This window comes from Columba livia, chromosome 13 (genome assembly GCF_036013475.1).
Source record: "Columba livia isolate bColLiv1 breed racing homer chromosome 13, bColLiv1.pat.W.v2, whole genome shotgun sequence".
Classification (NCBI taxonomy): Eukaryota; Metazoa; Chordata; class Aves; order Columbiformes; family Columbidae; genus Columba; species Columba livia.
This window is the reverse complement of record NC_088614.1, coordinates 11,315,812-11,338,330: the sequence shown is the minus strand read 5'-3', so window position 1 is coordinate 11,338,330 and position 22,519 is coordinate 11,315,812. Positions and strand designations below refer to the sequence as shown.

Sequence of the window (22,519 nt, the reverse complement as noted above, 5' to 3'; positions counted from 1 at the left end):
AGTGCCATTTAGGAGGGAGTAGTTGCTACCACTAACCACACGTGGTCCTACTGTCTTCGCTGGAGCCACCTCACATGGGACCAGGTGACAAGATACTTCTGAGAGCTGACACCATCTGCAACCAAACCATTTGGTTATTAACTCTTTGAACCAACGTACACAACTTCAAGTCATTTTCCCTCCGCTTTAAAACAGATGCAATATTGTTCACTGTTTGATCTTTCAACATAATTCTCTTAAAAAGCTTAAGTCTTTGTTGCATTTTGGAGAAAAGGGCTTTTGAGCACTTATTTGCTTCATTTTTTCCATTTCAAGTTTGCTCAGTTTGCACAAAAGATCCTTCTCTTAATTGCCAGCACTAGAAACAAGCTGCGATCTGAAAAATCAAGGGGAGTTTTATTGTACCTTAAACAGCTTGTGCCAAAACGTGCTACTAAATCAGGTGTTACAATTGTTGGTAACAGGGAATGTTGGCACAAAAACACTGAAGAGGAAAGACAAGATGTTTCATGACATCAAAATAATCAGATGCCTCAAGGACAAAGGTACAACCTCACTTTTTGACCAGACCTGTGCTAAATTAATCATCTCTACCTGTCAAGATCAAAGACGCTTTCTAAATATAAATTGTACAGCAGCATTTAATGAAAAACGAAATTTTAAGTGATGACAAGCATTAATAAATATGCTAATTTCTTCATTTAGTTGGCATCTGCAACACTAGTATGAAGAAATAAGTTACTTCACAGAACACTGCCATTCCTCCATCTTGCTCATTTCACAACAGCCAGTTTTGGTGAACCTGGCTGTAAATACACTCCAGTGACACCCTACGAGGGGCAGCACGCATCACATCACATCACAAAATTAAAAACCGTTCTCTTTAAAGTGAAACAAAGGATCCATTTGATAGGAGGTTGCAGTAGCTCTCTTCCTTCAAAGGGAACCACTCCGCAGGTAGACAGAGCTGAAGCTTTAACAGATGCCCGGGATTTCCCAGCCTAACACGTTATTAGCATTTCATATTTGCAATCCTGATCTCCAGCACCAAGCAGTTAATTTGCATGTTAATTAGAAACAGGTCACCAGAAAATTGCACCAGACAACCTCTCTGTATTGACTAGAAAGGACAAGGAAGCATTTCCATAAAGTCCATATCCCTTTTAAGCACATTTCCATCTGTCTGTCAGCCACCCAAAAGTTCCCTGTCTATCAAGGTGCTCCTTTTGTTGCCTGAGAGCATCCGCTTCAATACATGCATATCTCAAATGACTAAAGCTGGTTTCAGATCAGATATCTTTTGAGACTTTGCAAAACAAATCAGCAAGTCCGAGAAAATAATGGCAAATTAGTCTAACCAGAAAGCCTCCTTTTACCACAGTACAAAATTAAACAATTATGCCAGAGGGAAGGCTTAGCAACTGGTTAAATGTGTGCAGCTCTCAAGTCTGCATGTTCATCTAGTTCTGCTCTATGGTCACATTCACTGGCAATGGCAGGATTAAGAAGAGAGGAGGTGGTGAGGAAAGAAAGTGTTACAGCTATTTTAACTACATGGAAATGCACTCTGTAGCATCCTTTATCTTTGAGGCTTCTTTTATACACTAATATTTATAGCATTATGCTTAAATCAAATGCCCCTTCAGTTTTGTTTTAGGGGTCTTATGTTGCCAAGTCTAATAAAACTGAATTATTGCGGCTGTTTCTCATACATGAGACTCACAGGCACGTGAGCTTCTGAGAATTCATTTCATTTCTCCAGAACCTCCAAGACTGATCACCTGGGAGTTATCAGACAATAACTGCATGGTTTCAAAACAGAGAGCAGTACTATTACAGGCTGCACCTCAGTTTAACACTATATTGTATTTTCAGTTTTGAGTTGTTATTGCAAAGTCATAGCCAATGGACTTGATTTAAGACTTCCAGATCTTGAGCTTCACGTACCTCTTTTAAGTGAGAGAGACTTGTTCAAGGAGCTGGGCAAGACTTCTTAAACATTTTGCCTGTGGGACTTGCTAGATCTCGCCTGCCGCTCTGGAGAAACAACATGCTGAAGCGTTGCTGTTCAAACAGTGCTTAAGAATCCACCCTACTCCACTCTTCACACGTCTCGTCATCCCCAGCTCTTTGTTCATGCTGGCATCCTGAACGCCATTGCAAATGCAACTGATAGAGGAGCTGCATTGTTCAAAGGTGTGTGTCCACCCCACGACCTCCAGCTCAATTGGGAATTCAGCTCACAGCTTGGTCCTGCAAGGAACTCAACTGGTATAACTCAGCACTCAGCAACAAGCTGTGGCACAGAAGGCTCTCTCAGAAACCAGCAAAGAGAGCATTTCATGTAAACACATTCTAGTTGAATTAACGAAGGCTCCAAAGACGTGGTCCAGGATATCCTTGCAGGAGAATGTAAATCTGCTGTGAGATCAAGAAAAGGATTTTATATCAGCTCAGCTGGCTGCAAGGTTCTCTTTGATTTTTAAGAAGGAACAGCTTTTGAACTACTTGCAGGCAGCCTGTAAAGGAGTCTACATACAGCAACACATCCAGACATCCAATTTTAACACAGAGTTAAGCAGATTTCTGAACACAACCATCAATATACCAAGCTGTGGACCACCAGCTGTGTTGCCTCTTTAATAATACTTACATCAATTAAGAAAATTGCCAGTAGCTGACCCATTAAAAAAAAAAAACAGCATTTGTTTCAAGTACCTGAGGGGCTGAGGAAAACTTAAAATTAAATTATGTTATTAGCCAGGGAACTACATAAAATTAAGGAGTAAGGGATGAAAACCTGCTACTATTACAGTGTTAATTCATCACTTATGCTCCTATGAAGTCTATCTAAATGGCTATGACCTTTTCTACATGTTTCCTAGGATGACATGAACCAGACACATGATTTTTCACCGGCACAGCTGTGCTTTGGAAATCCAAGCAGATACCAAATCACACAAGCAGAGAATCCTGTGCATGGGATCTGCACTAGGAATTCACTGCAGTAAAGATACAGAATGTGTTTGCCTGTTCTCAAAAGATTTGCCAGTGTATTTTAAGCCTTTGGTATGATCCACAGCTTTACAGCAGCTACTTCCCTCCTCTAGCACAGCCAGGAGAACCTAGGTGAAAAAATAAATAAAATAAATCGGTACGCTTAGAAGTTAAAAATCCTGTCCATATTTGATCCTCACCTTCTTGCCTGAGACTAATTACAAGACTGCAGGAAAAAGCCATTGTGATTACAACCATTTACTGAAGCTGCTCAGTAAAGGCTCTGTAAAGGCCATAGGCCAGATCAGCTATGCCCTGTATGAGCACAGAAAGCACTGAAGAGTGACAAATGTTGAATAATTATTTGTTACAACTCCTGCACATTAAAAATAAATAAATAAATAAATAAAAGTAAGTCTTCAACTGATCTTGTCCTTTCATATCCACCACTGGATGAAAAGTTTCACTCCAAATGATAACCCTTGCCCAGCCCTGTCTTTTCATATCACTGCCTAGGGTCATTTTTAGTACAGGAATCATCTGAAGCCACTCCTTAGAGCACACAGCACTGACTTGCTAGTTAATTTTATCTCTAGTCATGCTTGAACAACCTCTTGATAATGTAACAGGGATTTTTTCCCTTTTTAAACAAAAGCTGTATCAACAATGAAGCAAAGCAGACAAGAGTTGGGCACAAAAGCAACATTAAATGGAAGATAAGAGAACACAGAAAGCAAACTCTACAATTACACTAAAACGAAATTCCAACTTGCTTGTTCATTTCTGACAGAATATGGAGAACAAAGTTTGTTGGCTATTTTTGAATCTTGTCATCTTTCTGAAAACTTAAAGGAAGCTGGCCACTAACACATTACACAGCTGCTGCTTTCCGATAGCACAATGGAGTATCTCAATTTTATGAAAAGGGTGTGTTTGGTTTTCTGTAAGAGGGGAAAGAGTTGGATTCTGCCCCAAAAAGTCCCATGATTTCCGTATTATCTCTTGACCCTATTTGCTAACTGCTCCCCCAGGGACTTCTCTCTTACAAAGTCCAAGACCCAGCTAGGCTTTGGTTTCTCTGGCTGCGACAATATCCCTCTCTCAAGACTTCTACCAAGTTACAAATTTTTGAGGTCTAATGAAAGAGGTTTTTAAGCAGATTGCTCATACCTCAGGAACCAACTTCCCAGACTACCTACCGGTTTCAACTCGGAAAAGCTCCTGGGCAAAGGATCTGTTCAGTCAGCCCATTAACCACTAAATCATTTCAGTGGGAGTCAGTGAATGTTTATATCTTCAGCAAGACCTACAACTTTGGGTTTGCAGGTGTTTTTAAGTTAGCACCACCTGATGTTCATTTATACAGAGAATGCTCTATTTGAGATTCCCTTTATGAGACCACTAGGCTCCTCACTTTATTTTTACAAGGCACACGGTTCTACTCATACCCCTTGGCCACCAAAGTACAGGAAGAGAGCAAGCCTTCAAGTGGAACAGCATTAATGCGTGCTGCCTAAAGCCTTTGTGTGCATCCCCATTCCATCACTATGCAAGTCAAAGGAGGCTGCACAGCTACTTTTCCATTGATACAATCAGTGCTGCTACCAACAGAGACCAGAAGCTGCAATGGGTTGAATATACACAAGAATAAAAGCCATCTGACAGACTCGGCATTTCTCACTGAATGTTGCAAAGAATTCACGAGCAAAACTCAAGGAGATGGTGTTGCAGGCTGTTTGCTGAAGAGTTACCTTGCCTGATTGCAGTTTTGCATTCATTACCCATTTGCACACACACAGCGAAATACTAACTATGAACACACAATACAGTTTTGCTAATTAGCTCAAGGAGAAACAACTAAACATATTCCTACTTCCTTAAAACAAGCCAATTTAAAGACAGTACTTTATCCCTTAAGGGTAAGGCTGCCTGCTTGACATCTTTATTTAATATTAATGTTGAGTCCACTGAAATTCATACACAATATTCTAGAGAAAACCAAATTTTTGAGATAACATAAGAGGTCACCCTGATAGAAGTCATTTTAAGAACATATATACACCAGCAAGTATTCATGAGAACACTTTTTTTTAAAAAACCACATACATCTGCCTTGTACGGTCTACACCAGCATGTGAAATGGGTTCCAACCCTAATGCAAAAAACCAAACAAACGACAACAAAAAAAAACCCACCCACAACACTAAAAAACAACCCAACTAATTGTCCCACACATCTCAGTACAATTATTCCAAAAATTCATGTTCTTGCCTACTATCTGGTCTCTTAAGCCCACTTATTCATCTGCACTTCCCATCAAAAATTCAGTTAATACATTTCCAAGTGCTCAAGTCTTCAGCTTTAATTTACAAAGAGCTTCCAAATACATAAAGCCCTGGTGAACTAGAGCTCTGCAAACCAACTGCCTCCAGTTGTTTTGATTATATGCAGAAGATTTAAAATATATATAGAGAGAAAAGAGGTTTTTAAAAAACAATCTGCAAGTAGTTTGAGGTCTCCTGGGTATTGATCAAGAACTTAATAGAGTAATTAGCTAGGATTCATTAAAACATGCTTCCATTAGCCTCCCTAGATATCTAATCTGAATTCATTTACACAGTTATGTGCCACAGGTGCAAAACTTTAACCCTGTTTAGCCCAGTTTCCCATACTATGGACATCCTTTCCCATTGAGGTCTCACCATGTCTTTGCCTTATTTCTATTACATGGAACCAAAGTTTTTCCTTCTCCTGACTTCACTATCAAGCTCCTCTAAAGGGACTTGACCCACACCTTCAGCCACCAAGGCTTCACCTGGATGAGCTGACACTGTCCAAGTCTCTCCAGTGATGAGTGTATTTGGAGCAGGGACCACTGAAACACACCAAAACTAGGTCCCACTTTCCCTGTACAAAAACTGCGGTGTTTTTTCCGCCACAGGAGCAGCAGCCTTCACCAGTGAAGCAGACAATTGTTAAAAAATTAGTTACTCCTGGATTTAATTTGCTTCTGCAAGTCAAATCAGTGCCCACTTCATCAATTGCCTAGACCTCCAACTATTAACCACCCCTGTGATTTATGTTAATAACATGCAGGGCACAATCACAAGATCATGCCTCAGTTTTACCTCCTTAAGAGCATGTTAACACGCTCTTTTAAAGCATCTTTCTCATCAGCTCCAAGACTTTCAGAGCACTGAGCACCCAAAGCAAACTTATCTAGCCAGCAAGCCTCTCCCAAAAGCACTCATCCTAGGAGTTATCACAAAGCATAACAGAATAAAGCAAAACGTGGCTTTTGAGAGCATGCTCTCCCTTGAAGTACTCTGCTGAGGTTTTAACACAAAGACAGCATAAAAAGTAGGACACAAGCTGGGTATCAGGGGTTGGCTGATGCATGAAAACCTCCAGGGAACACTGACCTTACAGAAAAGGCATTTCTAAAAGCACAAAAACTCTCCAGCGAAAGTTCATTAGAACCTTTCAATCATCTTCCCCTGACACACAATAAACAAAATGCTTGGTTAAGAACGGAAGAGGACATGGGTACCTCAACAGCAAGTAAACGGTCAGTCAAAATGAAGTCAACTGGAGAGTCTTTTTAAACAACAGCAATGAATAAACAAAGCCAACAACAGATTGCTCCCAATTTGTTAAATATTTCCAAAAGAAAATTTCAGCATAGGTTCACTAGGACATTTTGTAAAAATTCCAACACCTTATAAAAAATTAGGCCCTGAACACATACGTAACAAGGTGTCAACTACAACACACCCATGTAAGAGATATACATAATTTTAGTTCAATACTTAATTTACTTAAGCTTGGACAAGCCTGACACATGCTTTGGTTTACATTTAGATCCCACACTCCCTACCGAAGCAACCAAGCTCTAACACACAGCAAGCCTGAGGGGCTAGAAGTGCAGTCCCCCTGCTTCCTTCATCCTGAAGTGTTTCATGTCATGTTATTCAAATGCAAGTGTGACAGACAGGCCTCCCTCTTCGCTCTACTGGCAGCTCTCCAGGGACCAAAGGTTATTTTGATAACTTTTATCTGTTGTTTTCCTCAATGAGTACTTTCTTCTCAACAGCAAGCGGCGAGTCTCATTGATAAAACCACCTGTGTCCACTGTCTTGCAGCCAAGAGTAAGAGAGAGCGTTGGAATATTCCCGAAGTCACAGCATCCATCGCATATGTACCTCAGGCTTTTACACTCAAAAACAGATCCACAGTTTGTTGCACATTACGTGCAATTTCATAACTGTGTGTAAGAAACTCCACAAGACTCATCGTCTAGAGAATTTGAGGACGAACTGCCCATGCCCCTTCCCTCCTCCACAGATGCTCTCAGGGTCTCCGTCACATTAGAAGGAAGAGTTCCAGTTTTCTGAAGGATGAATGCCTAGGGCAATCCAATCCCAAATATTTACCAGGCACATGAATAGCAAATCTAAGAACAAATAAGCTCCTCAGGGCACTAACATCCTACTCCAGACCACACTTCTCTTTTAGGAAACTCTCACGCATATTGGTACAAAAATAGCATATTGCTGTTCCTGTAGTCCTAGAATTCCTTTTGGACTAAAACAAGTTGCAGATTTGCTTGAGAAGAAGGATGAAGCAATATTTCAGTCCCACACAATGTTTTTAAGACTCAGACACTGCAGGCAAAAAGAAATTCTTCTGTATTTTTCACTAAGCACTTTCCATGGATTAGACCTAGCAACAGACAGTATTAAAGGATGAAAAACACCAAGTAACTCTGATCTGTGCACTGTTATCTTTCAATACAGCAAGTCTGGCCAGTAAATATTAAGCGTGTTCACTTTTTTTTAAAGAACAAACACAGCTGTCTCATCCAGTTGAGAGACTAATTTAAAAACATATATACAATTTGCTGACCATTAAGAGATGCTACTAATTCCCAAGATTATACAGGCAAAGCTCAACTGTTATGGAACATGTAATGCTGAAAAGAACAAACAAACAAACAAAAAAAAAACCCACACAAAACCACCACCACACCTCACCTCTGTTCATGGCATAGAGACAGACTCGCTGTTTTGCGCCCACGCTTTCAGCCTGTATACTATTCTACTGTTGCCAAGTACTGTAGCTGAGGAAACCAAAACAGAGTTATTTTAACCAGCAGCTCCCAAAGTGACGCAGGACCATAACACCAATTCTCATCCAGGTCCAGCCAAAAATACCAACCTCAGATACCTGTCAGATTTACAGTACCTTTCTCAGCTTGGACAGCCATACCCAGAAAAGAACAAATGTGAGCAATTCAGTAAGACAAAAAAAAAAACAGACAAGGCTGCAAATTAAGAGCTTATCCACAGGGATAACTCTACAGGAATGGCAATTGATGTGGAAGACGTTGTCCTCCCCCTTTCACCAGAGCTGCAGCAGTCCTCGGAATGAGATGCGATATGTGCTTTACTGAAGTGACCACTGACAACTACTGCTACCTGGAACACCAAGATAGGAAAGATTTCCATCCTTTTCAAGTCATTGTTACTCTGAAAGATTCACCTGATTGTGTACCTCCACCAGGAAAAGACAGTGTCTTTCTACTGTTATTGCATCCAACCAAAAACATCTGAACTTCAAGATAAATACTTCCATTGTCAAAATCCCAGTAATACGCCATGCGATCCAAGAAGAGATTCTAATAGAAACCTCTTATTTGCTTCTCTATGAAATCAATCATTTGAATACACAGCTACTGTATTTGCTGTCATCAGGCCAATACTGTAATTTTATCAGCATCATGGAATATTACAGTCTGTTTCTAAGAAAATAAGTTCTTTCCACACAAGGGCAAGCAAGAATAATAGTTCCTGTACCTTAACCTGGAAAGAGTTAGTTAAGATTACTTAGCTAGCAAAGTTTTGGTTTCACAATCGAATAATAAGGGTTATTAAAAATCCCATGTTTAAAAAAAAAAAAAGAAAAAAAAAAACACACATGAAAAAAACAGCAAGAGTGTCCACCTTGACTGTTAAGGATGGCTACATGCCCAGATGCTCAACACAAGCCTACTTACTGCTCTAGTACCCTAGGAGAAGCCAGTCCCAGCAGGAAAACAGTGGCAAAGAGCACTGCCTGCCTGAGACTGGATCCTCTCATCTTCAGCACCTCAGCTTCTAGATGCAGAGAGGAGAATAACTCTGATGTCATTGTCCTGCCCTTCATCTCCAGCTGGCTTCATGACTGGGAAGATGGCTGTGCTGTTCAGTTCTCCATCTACACTGATCTTTTCCTATAATTATGCTGACCTGCTGACAACCCATGCAGCTCACTTGTCCACATGGTTTCAGATTCACCAGTGTACACAGAAGGAATCTTACTTAAGTCCTGGATCCAGGTCTGAATGTACATTAAAACATACCCAAAATAGTGCTACCAAAGCATAGGACTCAAATTTATGAACTTATTATGAAAGGCAAAACAAAATAATAATCAGCTCTACAAATATGGAAGCAAGCAGCACTGTACTTGCACTGCCCAAATTTTACTCACGTGCAATGTTTCAACAGCTCTAAGGCTTGATTTTAGATACTTTTCAAATATGACCTCTTGATTCACTTTATTTTATGGCTTTTAATGCTACAAAAAGTGTGCAACATACAAACAACTTACAGAAAACCATGCCAAACCACCAAAGGGTTGTTCAGAAGTACTTTCAGCAACATGGTTTCCCAAGGTAGTAAACTCTATTATCAGCCAGCCTCCACAATTTTATTTTAGATGGTTCCTGAAAAGAAAAGTTCAGTTGGGAAACACTCTTACGGCTCAATTTAAGATCAGAACAATCAAAGTATATGAAATAATAATCTGCCTTAACCTTGAGACAATAAAGCTTTTAAGACATACAGGTATTTTCAAACATTTAGATATTTAACAGGCTGCAAGCTACTCCACTACCTTGCTTTAACATCTTCCTTTTCTACCATTCTACTTGAGTGTTCACAGAGGGGCTCTTCCTTTTCAAAGGCAAAACCTTGATCTCTGAAACAGATCTCAATTCCAAATTAATGATCCCACTAGGCAGTGTAGAAGTTATTACAGCCAGAGATCAAACTTCATCTCCCAACAGACCAGAGATCACTTGAAGATGGAAACAATATGCTGCCATATTATTTAAAGTTACTCACAATATACAACACTAAACTATAGAAAGGCTTTTGCCTTTTTCCCTTTGTCCTAAGCCACTTCAGACACCAGACTCGATAATACAGCTGTGGTGAGCTAACAAGCATCCAGTAAAGTGACTGGAGCACTGGTTCTCACCTTCTCTTGTAGTTACACCACAAATTCAATACTCCTCCCAGTTGTACCCCAGTACCACATGGCCTACCTGAGCTTTCCAGTATTCCCAGAAAGGTTTTCAGAAAATGTCTTTTTCAAGCATTCTAAGTTTAAGACACTGTGAAGCCTAGCGAGTAAATTAGACATTAGAAAACCACATTTATTAAATAATCTTTGAGGGCATCACAAAGTCATGATGGATTTCACTGGAATATCTCAAGGGAAGAAAGTATTTGAGGAAATTACTTTGGGAAGAGATGACATAAAAAGAGAAGAATTTAAAGTACATCAGTACTCTCCCCAGCAGAACAAGCTTAGACAATGGTTTTGTACAACAGGATGCTGGAAGAGTTCACAAATGCCTGGAGGAGGGGAAGGAAACAAAACCCTGTTGCTTGTGGCTTGTTGTACACCTTTCCCTGCTGTGTAAGCCTCACCTGTGAGTTGCTCATCAAAAGGACGCCAACGTAGCAGGTGAAGGAGGTTTGATGTGGACAAGCTCAAGCCACACTGCTGAGTATCTGAGCTAGAACAAACTCTGTGTTATTCCAGGGAAGTCTGCTCTATACACTGCTGCTACAGTGGATAGTCAGAGCTGAGACTATTATCAGTGATGGTTTGCTGTGTATTCGGTGCCTGCTAAAGCACAGATAAAGGGTCATGAAGCAAAAATACAAAACACAGCAAGGCTTTGCTTGTGTTCTGCAAGGAACATCCCTCCTACAACTACTATTTTGCACATGTACTTCTAATAAAGGCTATTAAAACAATAGCATAAGAATGAGCATACACCTTTAGAGCTGAGATTCAGCCAATGGAAAAGCATGTTCCCCAGTACCACACAGTACCACACCTTCCCAGATGATGCTGTTAGCTCTTATCATTGGGATTCCTAGAGACAGGACAAGCATTCACCAGAAGAGCCCATTCCAGTGCTCAGTTTAATAAAAATGCAGGAAAGAGTTAAACCATCAACTGGTGTCTCAGCTTTAAAAAATAATGTTGCTTCATGTGACTAATCAGAAACAAAATAAGGAAAGACGGCTGCTGCTTGCTGCCTGGAAGCCTTCCGCTAAAAAAATAAGCAATGTTACTACATTCAAAAGATCTTTGACTTCTGCTGCAGACAGTGACTCAAACAGTTCTGTGTTTTCCAGCAGCAACCGCTGTTAAGTGTTTTGTAACCTGTACTTCCCTCCAGTAAGCATTGACCTGGTATCCCATTGAATCCCTGCCTGAAAAGCAGTTGCAGAAAATTCACCTCGCTATTTTAAGCAGAAAAAATGGATCGTTCCAGTTGCCATAAGAAATCTCCCATTCAAACCAGGCTTTACAGCATACTGAGTTTCTCCAGTTCCACGCTGACTAAAAAGACTCTCCTGTGTGTTGTTCTACATCCCCCATTAAGAACGCAGTTCCGGTTGCCAACTAGAACGTGCAACTCAAATGCTTTTCCATGCTTTAATGACACAAGGTGCAACATACGTATGTTACTGAAAAGCAGGCCGAACCTTCCGTCTGAAGACTGGCTGCAGGAAAGGCGGCATCAGCACACGTGTTGCTTACACAGAGTCGACTCCACAGACTTCAGTAAGACAAGACACATGTCACTATGAGTTTGGATAGCTGTGCTATGGCGAGAGACCCAGCAACACCCATGTCTCAAGTACCAAAGCACCAAAAATGAAGTGCTCATAGACAGCATCAGTTCAAAAGTAACAACCAATCAAAAAAGCAGCAGGGTCACCACAGTGTCACACATGAAGAGCAACATAAAATGCTTGACAAATAAAACTGGCTCAACAGTTCTCTCCACCTGCATTTACTCAGGACCTCATATCAGATTTAAACTAGCCTGTCTGAATTCAACAATAAGAGGACCATATTAATATAGATTTGTTTAAATCACCATGAACATTGTTAAAGAATTGCACTCATAAACAATTCATGTTGTAAATTATGACAGCTGTGGTGTTGCAGTGATTTTACTTGAAGATTTCTGATTTTCTGACATACGTGGATGGGCCACACAGACACCAAAGCAGCAACAAATTAATTTGATAATGAAGGCGATTACTGTAAGCTTCTTCCAGATCTTATTTCAACTCAGCTGAGAACAGTGTAACAAAAGTTGACTCAGATGAAATCAAGCCTGGACTGTTACAGAAAGTCTACAAGCCAAGCAAGTTGGGTTTGGTTTTTTTTTTGTTTGTTTGTTTGGGGTTTTTTTTGTTTTGTTTTTTGCTTTTTGTTTTTTTTTTAATTCTATCAAAACTTTCTGTAGGGCAATTACTTCAACACTTAGAAGAATGCATGGTCTGCCGAGTTTGTTTTGCAGTTCATTTGGTGGAACATATTTTACACTGCACTAACAGGACATGTTAGAAAAGAAAGTCCCTATTAACAAGCAACTGAGCATGATGTGGACTGGTGAGCCTCTTATTAAGATTTGAGAGATCTAGACAGCAAACTTGCCACCAGATTAAAACAGGCATTATGATTTGAACAAAAGGCAGCACATTTGCCTGAATGATTTTGCATAGCTGGGCTGCAGCAGCTATTTGTTATTAACCTACCCTGTTATGTGTAAGTTCTTAATTATATCAACACAACCGGCTGTGTTCTCTAGAAGAGACTTAAAACTCCAGAGAACCAAACTAGAAGTTTTTCACAGAAGAGCCCAGTTCTACCACTAACTTCAAAAGAGTAAAATACTCCAGGCATGTACAGAAATCACAAATACTTATTACATTAAATATTACCTTTTTGTCACTGCAGCTGTTCTTACGCACTGTTTCAGAAAAGATGCAATTAACAACAAATGCAGCAAATGAACATTCATGTTCTGCATGACTTATGTTTGTTTGCCCCTATGTTGTTACCTGGCAAAAGGAGCATTAGATATGTACCTTTAGTCTTAAGCCACAGCACTGACAATAGCAAAGATGTCAAATGTACAGTTTGAGTTAAGGCAAAATTTCAGACATCGAAACCGAAGTAACGTCCTCTAATGCAAACATGTGAAATCTAAGCTCACAGACCTGAAAGAACTACAAGATACACTAATCCAAAGGAGAAAATAAAATAAACTCAGGCACTTCACTCCCAAAACGACAGCATTGAAACAACAGACTCCTCTCTAAGTACTGAAGGAAATTCCTCAGGTCTGAAGTGCAAACACTGAGACACCAGTGTGCCAGGAGACAGTTTGTATAAATGCCACCTCTGCTCAGGAGTGGAACAGTTTGGGTTTTCATCTACTGTCTTCATGAAGAAAGGCTGCAATTATGTTTGGCACATGGAGAAGGGAGGATCTCTGTTCCTCACCTAACACACTGCTATGGGTACGGATAAACTGAACAACCAGAAAATGAAACTATCGCATGATGACAAAAAGTGACCAGGTAACAGAAATGAATTTTTTAGTGCCGTAGCAATCAACTTCACAGATCTTCAAACTAAATCAGTCAGAAGATAAAAAGAGCTATTTGGACACAATATTTCAAATAAAAAAGCAATTATCTAAACATTTCATTCATCCAATTCTTTTGGATTTATTATTAGGAAGAATAACTGCAAAGCTTTTTCAAAAGTAAGCATACATTTTCCGAACACCAAAACTAGAGTCAGAGAAAGTGGTGCTCGCATGCATGAAAGCTACACTGTAACGTCTAGACATTACACTAGAGAATAAAGACTGAACATGATTTGCCTAATCTTTCCTCAAATCATTCCATTCCAACCATGACAACCCAGAGCAGCATCAGAGCTGCAGAGATCTCCTTTCCTTCAGTAGAAGGAGCAGATGCAAGTGGGGAAAACACAATCTAGCAGTACCTATCTCTGCTGTCATGCAGACCAAGTCTCTGCTTTTCAAAACAGTCAGCTGTTCAGCTCAGTAAATCACCTTCCCAGAACCAGACCTGTGCACAACACAGCTCTCTCTGTTCATCCTGAGCCAAGCTCAGCCTGCATCAAACTTCACTTGGCCCCTTGTATTTCCGATGCTTTTCTCCTTGGTATTCCGAGTCACAGCAGGCCAGCAGCGCCAGCTCGCTAGAGGAAACAGACTTGTAACATAATCCCTTTCATTAAACCAAACAGCACAAGCCCAACTGATGCATAACCAGCTACCGCAAGTATCAGCATGCCAAGAACAGCACAAAACTAAAAAAGAACAAACCCTCGCCCCACAAAAATGACACTCTGATAAGAAGCTCAATGACCATTAGGATCACTAAGGATATGGAGAATTAAGAACCTGTGCTTAAAGCTCTGTTCACAAGACATTAAGCCCAAGACCTAGCAGGAGAGAGACCATCTCACCCTCTAGTCAGCTCACACAAGGCTTTAGGATGACAAAAAAGGGTACTTGTAAATAGTGCTACATCCTAAGACAAAGCCAGAGGCTGATGCCAAAGTAAATAACCCACACACAAATGAGATTTAAGCATATTTAGAATTTTACTTTAAGACAACTACAAAAGTCAGGATGAAATTTGGCTTACACTGTCTGAATACAAGGAAAAACAAGAACTTCAGAATAAAAATGTGACTAATCTCAGTTAAGAAGCCAAGCCTCAGGAGAAAAAGCTTCAGCCTTGTCTCCATCATTTGCATTTGTTGTTGCTTATACAGTTTTTTCAAACCTTAATCTTCTCAGTCACTGCCTCCTAGGTCCAGCCATTCCCTTCCATTGACTTGGGTGGCTCTATCTCCCATTTTATGAATTTTGGAAACAGGAAGGACCAGTCTTGACCATTCAAATTAATTTGCATCTGCCACCAACCACTGTAAATTCTTCACTATATTCTGTTTCAGACAGAATGGTATCTGGAGATTAGCAACACAGATGCAGAGCCTTCAATTCACACAGAGTCTAGCATCCCGTTACAGCCCAATAATTAACTCAATCTCTTAAAATTGCAGCAGGTTTTTACTTTAAGTTAGCTCAACTTCAACTACAGGTAAGAATTCTCTTCTGGTTTTGATTCCTTAAGGATGTAAGAGTTCCTTAACTCCTTTGCCCTATACAGATGGCTTTGACTCCTCACCAAGTCAATATCCCTTAGAAAAAAAGGAGGGTGTAAGCAAAGCCTTTGGCAAGGCTTAAGGTACATCTTCCAGGTTTCTGATCATCGCATTTAAAAAAAATCCCTTCGCGTGTTGATATCTGAACCTGATGATAATGCTGTAGGCACTGTAAGAGCATCACTGGAATACTAACTGCCTACTCCGTGGCAAGAGTGACGATTAGAGAACCAGAACAGCCTCCACCCCACAACTACATACTTACTACCCTGAGAAACGGGCCAGGCCGTTCGCATTCAAAAGAGCTTGCCTGAAAGCCGAGGAGAATGCCCGGAGGTTTCATGTGACAAAAGCAAAACAAACACTGAAGGAGTTGGTCAACTTACAAACAGTGAAGACACTTTACTATTTCCTAAAAACTAGCCCACTCCTGTGCTATGTTTAAACCACAGACCTCAACTACTCACAGCTCTGGACAGTCATTTGCTGCCACACCCCAGACATCTCAAAAAAGGCACTTCAAATGCCAGGCTCCACTTGCACACGGAAAACTGTGAGAGATGGAAATAACACAGAGGAGCTGCTCAAATATGAGATAACGTCACATGTTGAGTCAAAACAAAACCTTCGCCCTTCAACTCAATAAAATGCGGAGATAAAAATGGAAAAAAATAAAATAAATCGAGCTACTGTGACAGATCACACTTATGCACCTCAGTGCAACCAAAAAACTCCAGGGAGGCCTTCACGGGTCCAATTCCTGTATCAAGAAAGTACAAAAATTAGAGAACAAGTACAGGGACTGAGCACATCTGACCTCTCCTGCAACTACAGCATTACCAAAAGAGATGAAGACTCCAAGCATTCATTACTGTCTGGTTTCTCTTTTCCATCTCTAAGTTTAAAACATGGGTAATTTCACTGGCACTATTTTATCAGACCACTTAGGGAGCTCAGGTACACACAGAACAAAACATTTATATGGAAGAAACATGCCAATTCCAAACCTGCCAAATATGACAAGCTTCCTAGTCTGTAAGTCACAACAAATGAATTTCTTGGCCTTTTACAGTGACTACGCATCTGGGGAAAAAAAAAATACTATTCTTAAAATATACAGCTTTTAAGATTAACTTGTTTTGTTCCTAACCCAATCCTCAACATTAGGAGAGTCTTACTCTTCCCAGAGAGCAGAGCATTCAGGCTCAATTATACTGTTCCTGCCATAAAGGTGCTACCAAAGAAACAGAACCATTCATGGTGAAGAAAATAGCAGGAGGGCAGAACTTCAATCTCTAATCCCAACCTAACCACGATCGTTTGATCTTAGAAAAATTATTTAGCCTTTTGCAGCATTAACTTTATATAATGGATATATTTTTTAAAAATATTACATAATTTTTACAAGCACAATACAAGTAAAGTTTAACAATTACGACATCAAGTTAATTCATGGATTAATCAGATATAACGTATGTTTTAACAGCAAAATTATGCTTCACCAATAAGCCAGCCAACAGAGCTACACTGGTTAAGTTATTTTCATACCTGCTAATGTTTCCTACCTCAAATTCAACAACCCAGTCATGCTTTAAATGCAAATCATCATTAATCATGAAAAATTTTTACCTAGCAAACCTATTAATATTTCATGGGTTTATTTATACTATAACCACCATGAAAATGAGTTTAATAGGGAGCCCATAAAAAAGGGCTTACAGGCTGCAGTCTATGCTGAGTGAAATGCAAACTCTGAAGTCTCTCTAGAAACAGGCTAGAAACCAGAATATTTTCATTAAAAAAAAACAAACAACTCTAAAACACATTTTTGAAAAACAGAAGCCAAAACCACTCCATTCTACTCTTTTTATATCTTGGCATGAAGTTATTTGGGTAACAATTAAAGAGTTGATGCCAAAATGTAAGTCCCTCAAAACAGCAACATATCCAGTGCAGAAATGATTTTAACTAGAATGAAACTAATCACCTGGAAAACACATCAAAACATGCCTTTCATTCTGTTTTCTGATTATAGTCAGAGAAGTTGAAGCTGACTACCTCTAACCATTACCTCTTCCAATTAAGGAGCATCCTTCCCGTTCTCCTACTACGAAAGGAAAGCAGAAAAGCACAATCGTCTCTTGATTTCTATCCTTCAAACGGTTCAACAACCTGAAATGCAGCAGAGTTCTGCACCTGCAGAAGCCAACTCTGCATTGTCAATCAAGAACTTCACTGACTTCGTGTTGATAATATTTCAAATTGACAGTCTACAAGTAACCCCTCAGAAGCAAAACTTTAAAATTTATGATTCTGGGTTTTAAGGCAGGGGGGGTGTGGGGGAGAGATGTGAATTGGTGGATTTTGGTTGGTTGGGGTTTTCATTTGTTTCTTTTTTTTTTTTCTTTAACTGTTTTCTTTTGTTTCAAGCTATTCTTTGCTGAATATTTGTGTTAAACAGCTTTTCTCAACATTTCTAGGCTCCTGTACCAGTCAACCACAGACTCAGTACTCCTGTTTCTTTAGATTCAGGAGAACTACCTGCAAAAGCAACGAAAGACTTAAAGACATCCATGGTAACAAAACAGCAGATACTGAAATAATGTGGCCACATTCAAACTGCCTAACCAAACGGGCACATCTTTGTTTTTCTCTATGCTTTATGGACTCAAAAGGGAGGTTTCAAGTAGTTATTTCCCCTCATTATTCTAATTGAAAAGTGTCCTATCTTTTCTATGTCACATTAAAAAGAAAAAAAAAAATCAATGGATAATCTTAACAGTAATTTTCTCAGTTTCAAACTGAAAGTTTCTTTGCTTTAGAGGAATATTTCTTATGAGAAGAGTAAAATAATCTTAAACACCTATGGAAAAATTCTGCTTCTGCAGCCTAACCGCATCTAAAAATCTTACCTGGTACTTGTAGTAAAGCAATGTCCAAACACCGTCCTCACCGATACTATCACGCACACAGCAGCTCCCTCAAATCTTTCATTTACTGTAGGCCAATTTTTTTTTTTTTTTAAATGGACTCCTATGACTTAAGACTAGTTCCCCACCCATTTGACAATGTAATTGCCACTTTTCTGTTATTGTCCAAACAAGCTGTCAGATGCTCTAGGATCAAAATTAGAAGTTATATATCAACAACACTAGCAGTAAATATGCCACTTATTTCCTCTGCTGCCACCTCCAAAGCAAAGGTAACATCTGAGACAACATCTGACCCTTTCCCTGCCACCTGATGTGCCATTCGATGTTTACAATTCATTACTTTTACTCACAGTCTAAATATCAAGAGTTAAAAAGCAGGGATACATACAAGTCAATCATTTTAATTCATTCCTCAGAGCAGCACTCTGGGAAGTCACTTTTACGTCAGGATCCAGCCCATCACATCTGCGTTACAGCATGAGAACTGTTGAGCCAAAGACCAGCTGACAGTCCTCTTTACAGGCTGACAGACAAATAAGGACAAGGCACCTTCTGAGAGAAAACTCAACCCAAAACGACCCCAAGATGCCCCACCAATGCCTGGGATGTCACCCAGGAGAAGATTCACCTTTAGCACAGGATATCAAACAGCACTGCAGCTAGACAAGACCAACAGCCAGCAAGCCACTGACAACAAAACTGGCTTTGAAAGGGGAAAAGGTAAATCATAGAAAACCACAGGCAAGACATATCATTCCAAAGAGAGTGGAGTTTTCATAAGATACGCAGAACCAACTTCAGGGCTTGTACTTGCTGAAAATAAAGTGTGATGCGATGTATCCCTTCATATTTTGCTTCTCCCTGCACACCCGTGTCCTAGCCCCGCACTCACCCCCGCTCCCACTACAACAATAAAACTATTGCAGTAGAAGGCTGATAAACTAGATGATAAAAAGGTTCACTTTGCTAAAATGGCAGAAAACCAATAAGCACTGGAACTATGAAAAGAGAAGGGAGGGGCCACACAACTGGAAAGAAAGGAACAAGAGCTCGCCTTTTTGGCAGGTTTGGAGCTTCTGAGCCACCTTCTACCACAACTAAGCTACCTCTCCAAAATTAAAACATAAAGTTAGATTAAAAAAATACAAACCTAAATTAATTGTGCATTTTAAGCCAGGAAGTAATCAGTGACACTTATTGGTCCAAGACTCCCCCTGATGAGAGTAACCATTAAGTCACTGCCATCTGCTGTCTTTGCAATAGCGGATGAGAAATGAGCACAGGGTTTTCCTGACTTTATTTCCACTTGATAAAACAACATGAAAATTGACCCAGCCTGACACTCCTGGACTTCACAGCAGAGAAGCCAAGAACCAAACAGACCTCAACACCAAAAACACTTCCCCCTTCTTCAAACTGAGCACGAAACATCAAGGAATGAATGAAAAGATCAGGCTAGGAAAGACTCTGAGGTGCCACCTCAGTTTTTTCTTGAGCTAGACTTAAACCACTCACAACAGATGCTTGAGAACAGCAGATTGCCCAGCCAACCCTCCTAACATAAACTAAACCAGGTCTAAAGATTACGTATCTAGTTTGATAAAAGCAAGCACTGGAAACCAGCCACCTCTGCAGTTGAGCTCTATGCAAAGGTAAGAATCGGAGCCTGAAAGATTAAAGTCTTCTCAGGTCGCTGATGCTACCAGCAAAGCACCTCTCCTCAGAAATAATGACCGTGTAATGCACCAAAGCCCAAACAAAGCCACCCCACCGAGAGCTCTCCCTCCCCGGAGGGCGATGCGAGGGGTGGCAGCCCAGAGCCCGAGGTGCAAACAGGGGGTGTCGGCACGAAAAGCGGCTCCTCTGCCGGGGCCCCGCCCGCCCCGTCCCCCTCACCGCGAGCTCCACAGCGGCGGGGGCGCAGCGCGGGAAGCGCGGCCGGCGCCGGCCTGCACACAAACCCCGCTTTTAGAAGCAGAAATCGTGAGGTAAACAAGGAGCGGCGGCCCGGGCCGCGCTCGCTGCCCCGAGGAGCGGCGGGGCCGAGGGGCGCGGGCGGCGCGGGGCCCCGCTCTTTGTTCGCCGCCGGGTAGGCCCGGCCCGGCGGGGCGTCCGGCCCTCACCTCGCGGACGTCCTGCAGGCACTCGAGAACGGCGAGGTTGTTGGCCCAGCTGTGCTTGGAGCAGAGCCGCACCACGTCCTCCCGGCACACCGCCTCCTCCGACAGCTTCCACCCGCTGCCCGAACCGCCGCCGCCGCGGGGAACCCGCGGGCCCGCCGCGCCCGGCCCAACCGCCTGCTGCCCCCCTAAGCCCAGACTGGCACCACCGGCGGGGCCCGCGGGAGGAGGACCCCCCGCCGCCGGCCGCGCCGCCAGCGCCAGGAGCAGGAGGAGCGCCGGGCCCGGACAGCGGCTCCGGACACGTCCGCACGGCGCCATCTTGAATCCGCCACCTCCGGCGCGACCGCCCGCCCACCCAGCGGCACGCACGCCGTATGCAAATCAGCGCTCCGGTGATGTCACCGCGCCGCGCCCCCTCGTTGGGCCACGCCCCTTTGGGGAAGGGGGCGTGGTTTGCTCTGTTCCCGCCCTCAGCGCGCGCGCTGTGGCCCCGCCGTGCCTGTCGTCGCCTCATGAGCCTGAGGCGCCATTAAAGCCCCCGGAGCCATCACGGCCCTGCAGTGCTTCACACAGCCCGTCAGTCACTTAGGGCGGCACTTACCGAACTGCTGGGCCAGCACTAGCAGCAGGGGCCTGGAGGAGCTGTGCCCAGGGACATGCTCAGCCTGGCTCTGCACCTCCCTGGGTATCCAGAAACTGTGGCCAGTTTCTGCCCTATTTGCCCTAAATCTCTCATTTCCCATTCGTGAAATGGAGCTTGTGGTGCTGCACCCCTCAAAGGGGCATTGGGGAGAGTCACTAAAAGCCTGAGAAGCTCTTGGCTGCCCCGGTGATGGGGGATATAGGAAAAGCTATGAGGAATGGTGGCCAGAGCGGGAGTTGCTGTTTTGGGGCCGGGATTTGGCCCGTTGTGCTCAGCTGTGGCTCTGGGCTGTCTGCATGGGCATGGAGAGAGAGGGGCGGTCCTGTAAGAGAGATCTTGTCCCCACAGCAGGATATACGACAGCTGATCTCGTTGTACACGGGCTATCCAAGCTCCTCCTAGGGCACCGAGGGGGAGACGGATGCTGAATTTGGTGACCGATCGTGTAAAAGTGGGGTCTGCAACTGCGCAGCACCCACCGGGACAGTGTTTGGGTAGTGGCGTGAGTCCTCCAGCCTGGCAGCCAGACTATTGAATTTCACAGTAAAATCACTGGCTGTGTGGGTGCTGGGTCGGTGGCAGTGGTGGGACACCATGAGCAAGCTGGAGCCCACCTAGTCCAGGTGGAGACAAGGGCAGGAGAGGGGTCAGCTGGCAAAGTCCCGGCGCTTCTTGCATTTGAGTGTCATGCTGGGACATGGCGCTTGGCAAAGTTGCTTTGTGCTGGCACCCAGGGGCCACACAGCTGGGAACACTTAAGAACAAAAGCCAGCGAAATCCAGCCCGCGCTTGGCAGCCCATTTGGCTTGGTGGAAGTTATTTGAAGAGCTCGCCCAGTGCAAGAGCTGGCTCCGCTCATCCCTCCGTCACAGGATGAGGGTGGAGGGGAGCAGCAGAACTGGGCTGCAAGTCCCTTCTTCCCACACCCTTGGGAGCTCTTCCGAGACTCATTTTTTGACAAGCAGCCCATGTCCTTCTGTCAAGCATCCTGTGCTCAAGGGAAACCTCCTAACCTTGGATTTTATCATCCCATGGCATCCGCCATTAAATAAGCATTTCACAAAAAGAGCCAGACACTCACCGTGCAGCAAGTTAAACAAAGAAGAGGTATTTCTTTGCACATAGCAACATCTTTCCTGTGCAATAACCCCAGCGACTCATGGCAACTGTGGCCTCTCTCCCTTGGCACAGGCTTGGTGGAAATTCCCTTATTGCCACATTTTAAGTGTTTTACCAGGAAGGCTCTTTACCAGGAAGGCTCTCAGACCCTGGGTGCTGCATTAAGCGCTTGCAGTTGTCTGCTTTTGTAGCAGGCGGCACATTTTAGTCTCACCATTTCAAGCAATAAAATGCATTTATGTAGCCCCAGCTCTGCAGACCGAGGGAGGGGTGAGCTGAGCTGCTGGGACGCTCTTGCTCCTTCTTGGAGCATCCTCACCCTCAATCTCACCGCTTCAGGGAGAAGAAAAGCT

General features: G+C 42.5%; 1 protein-coding gene across 1 annotated transcript in view; it reads right to left on the bottom strand.

The window, feature by feature from the left end:
- The window catches only part of GLG1 (golgi glycoprotein 1), a 79,122-nt gene extending 58,364 nt beyond the window's left edge, over positions 1-20,758 (bottom strand). The window contains exon 1 of the mRNA XM_065028967.1: positions 20,405-20,758. Within this exon, the coding sequence (XP_064885039.1) occupies positions 20,405-20,722 (318 nt within the window). The 5' untranslated portion in view covers positions 20,723-20,758. The remainder of the gene's footprint in view (positions 1-20,404) is intronic.
- Positions 20,759-22,519: the final 1,761 nt, after the last annotated feature.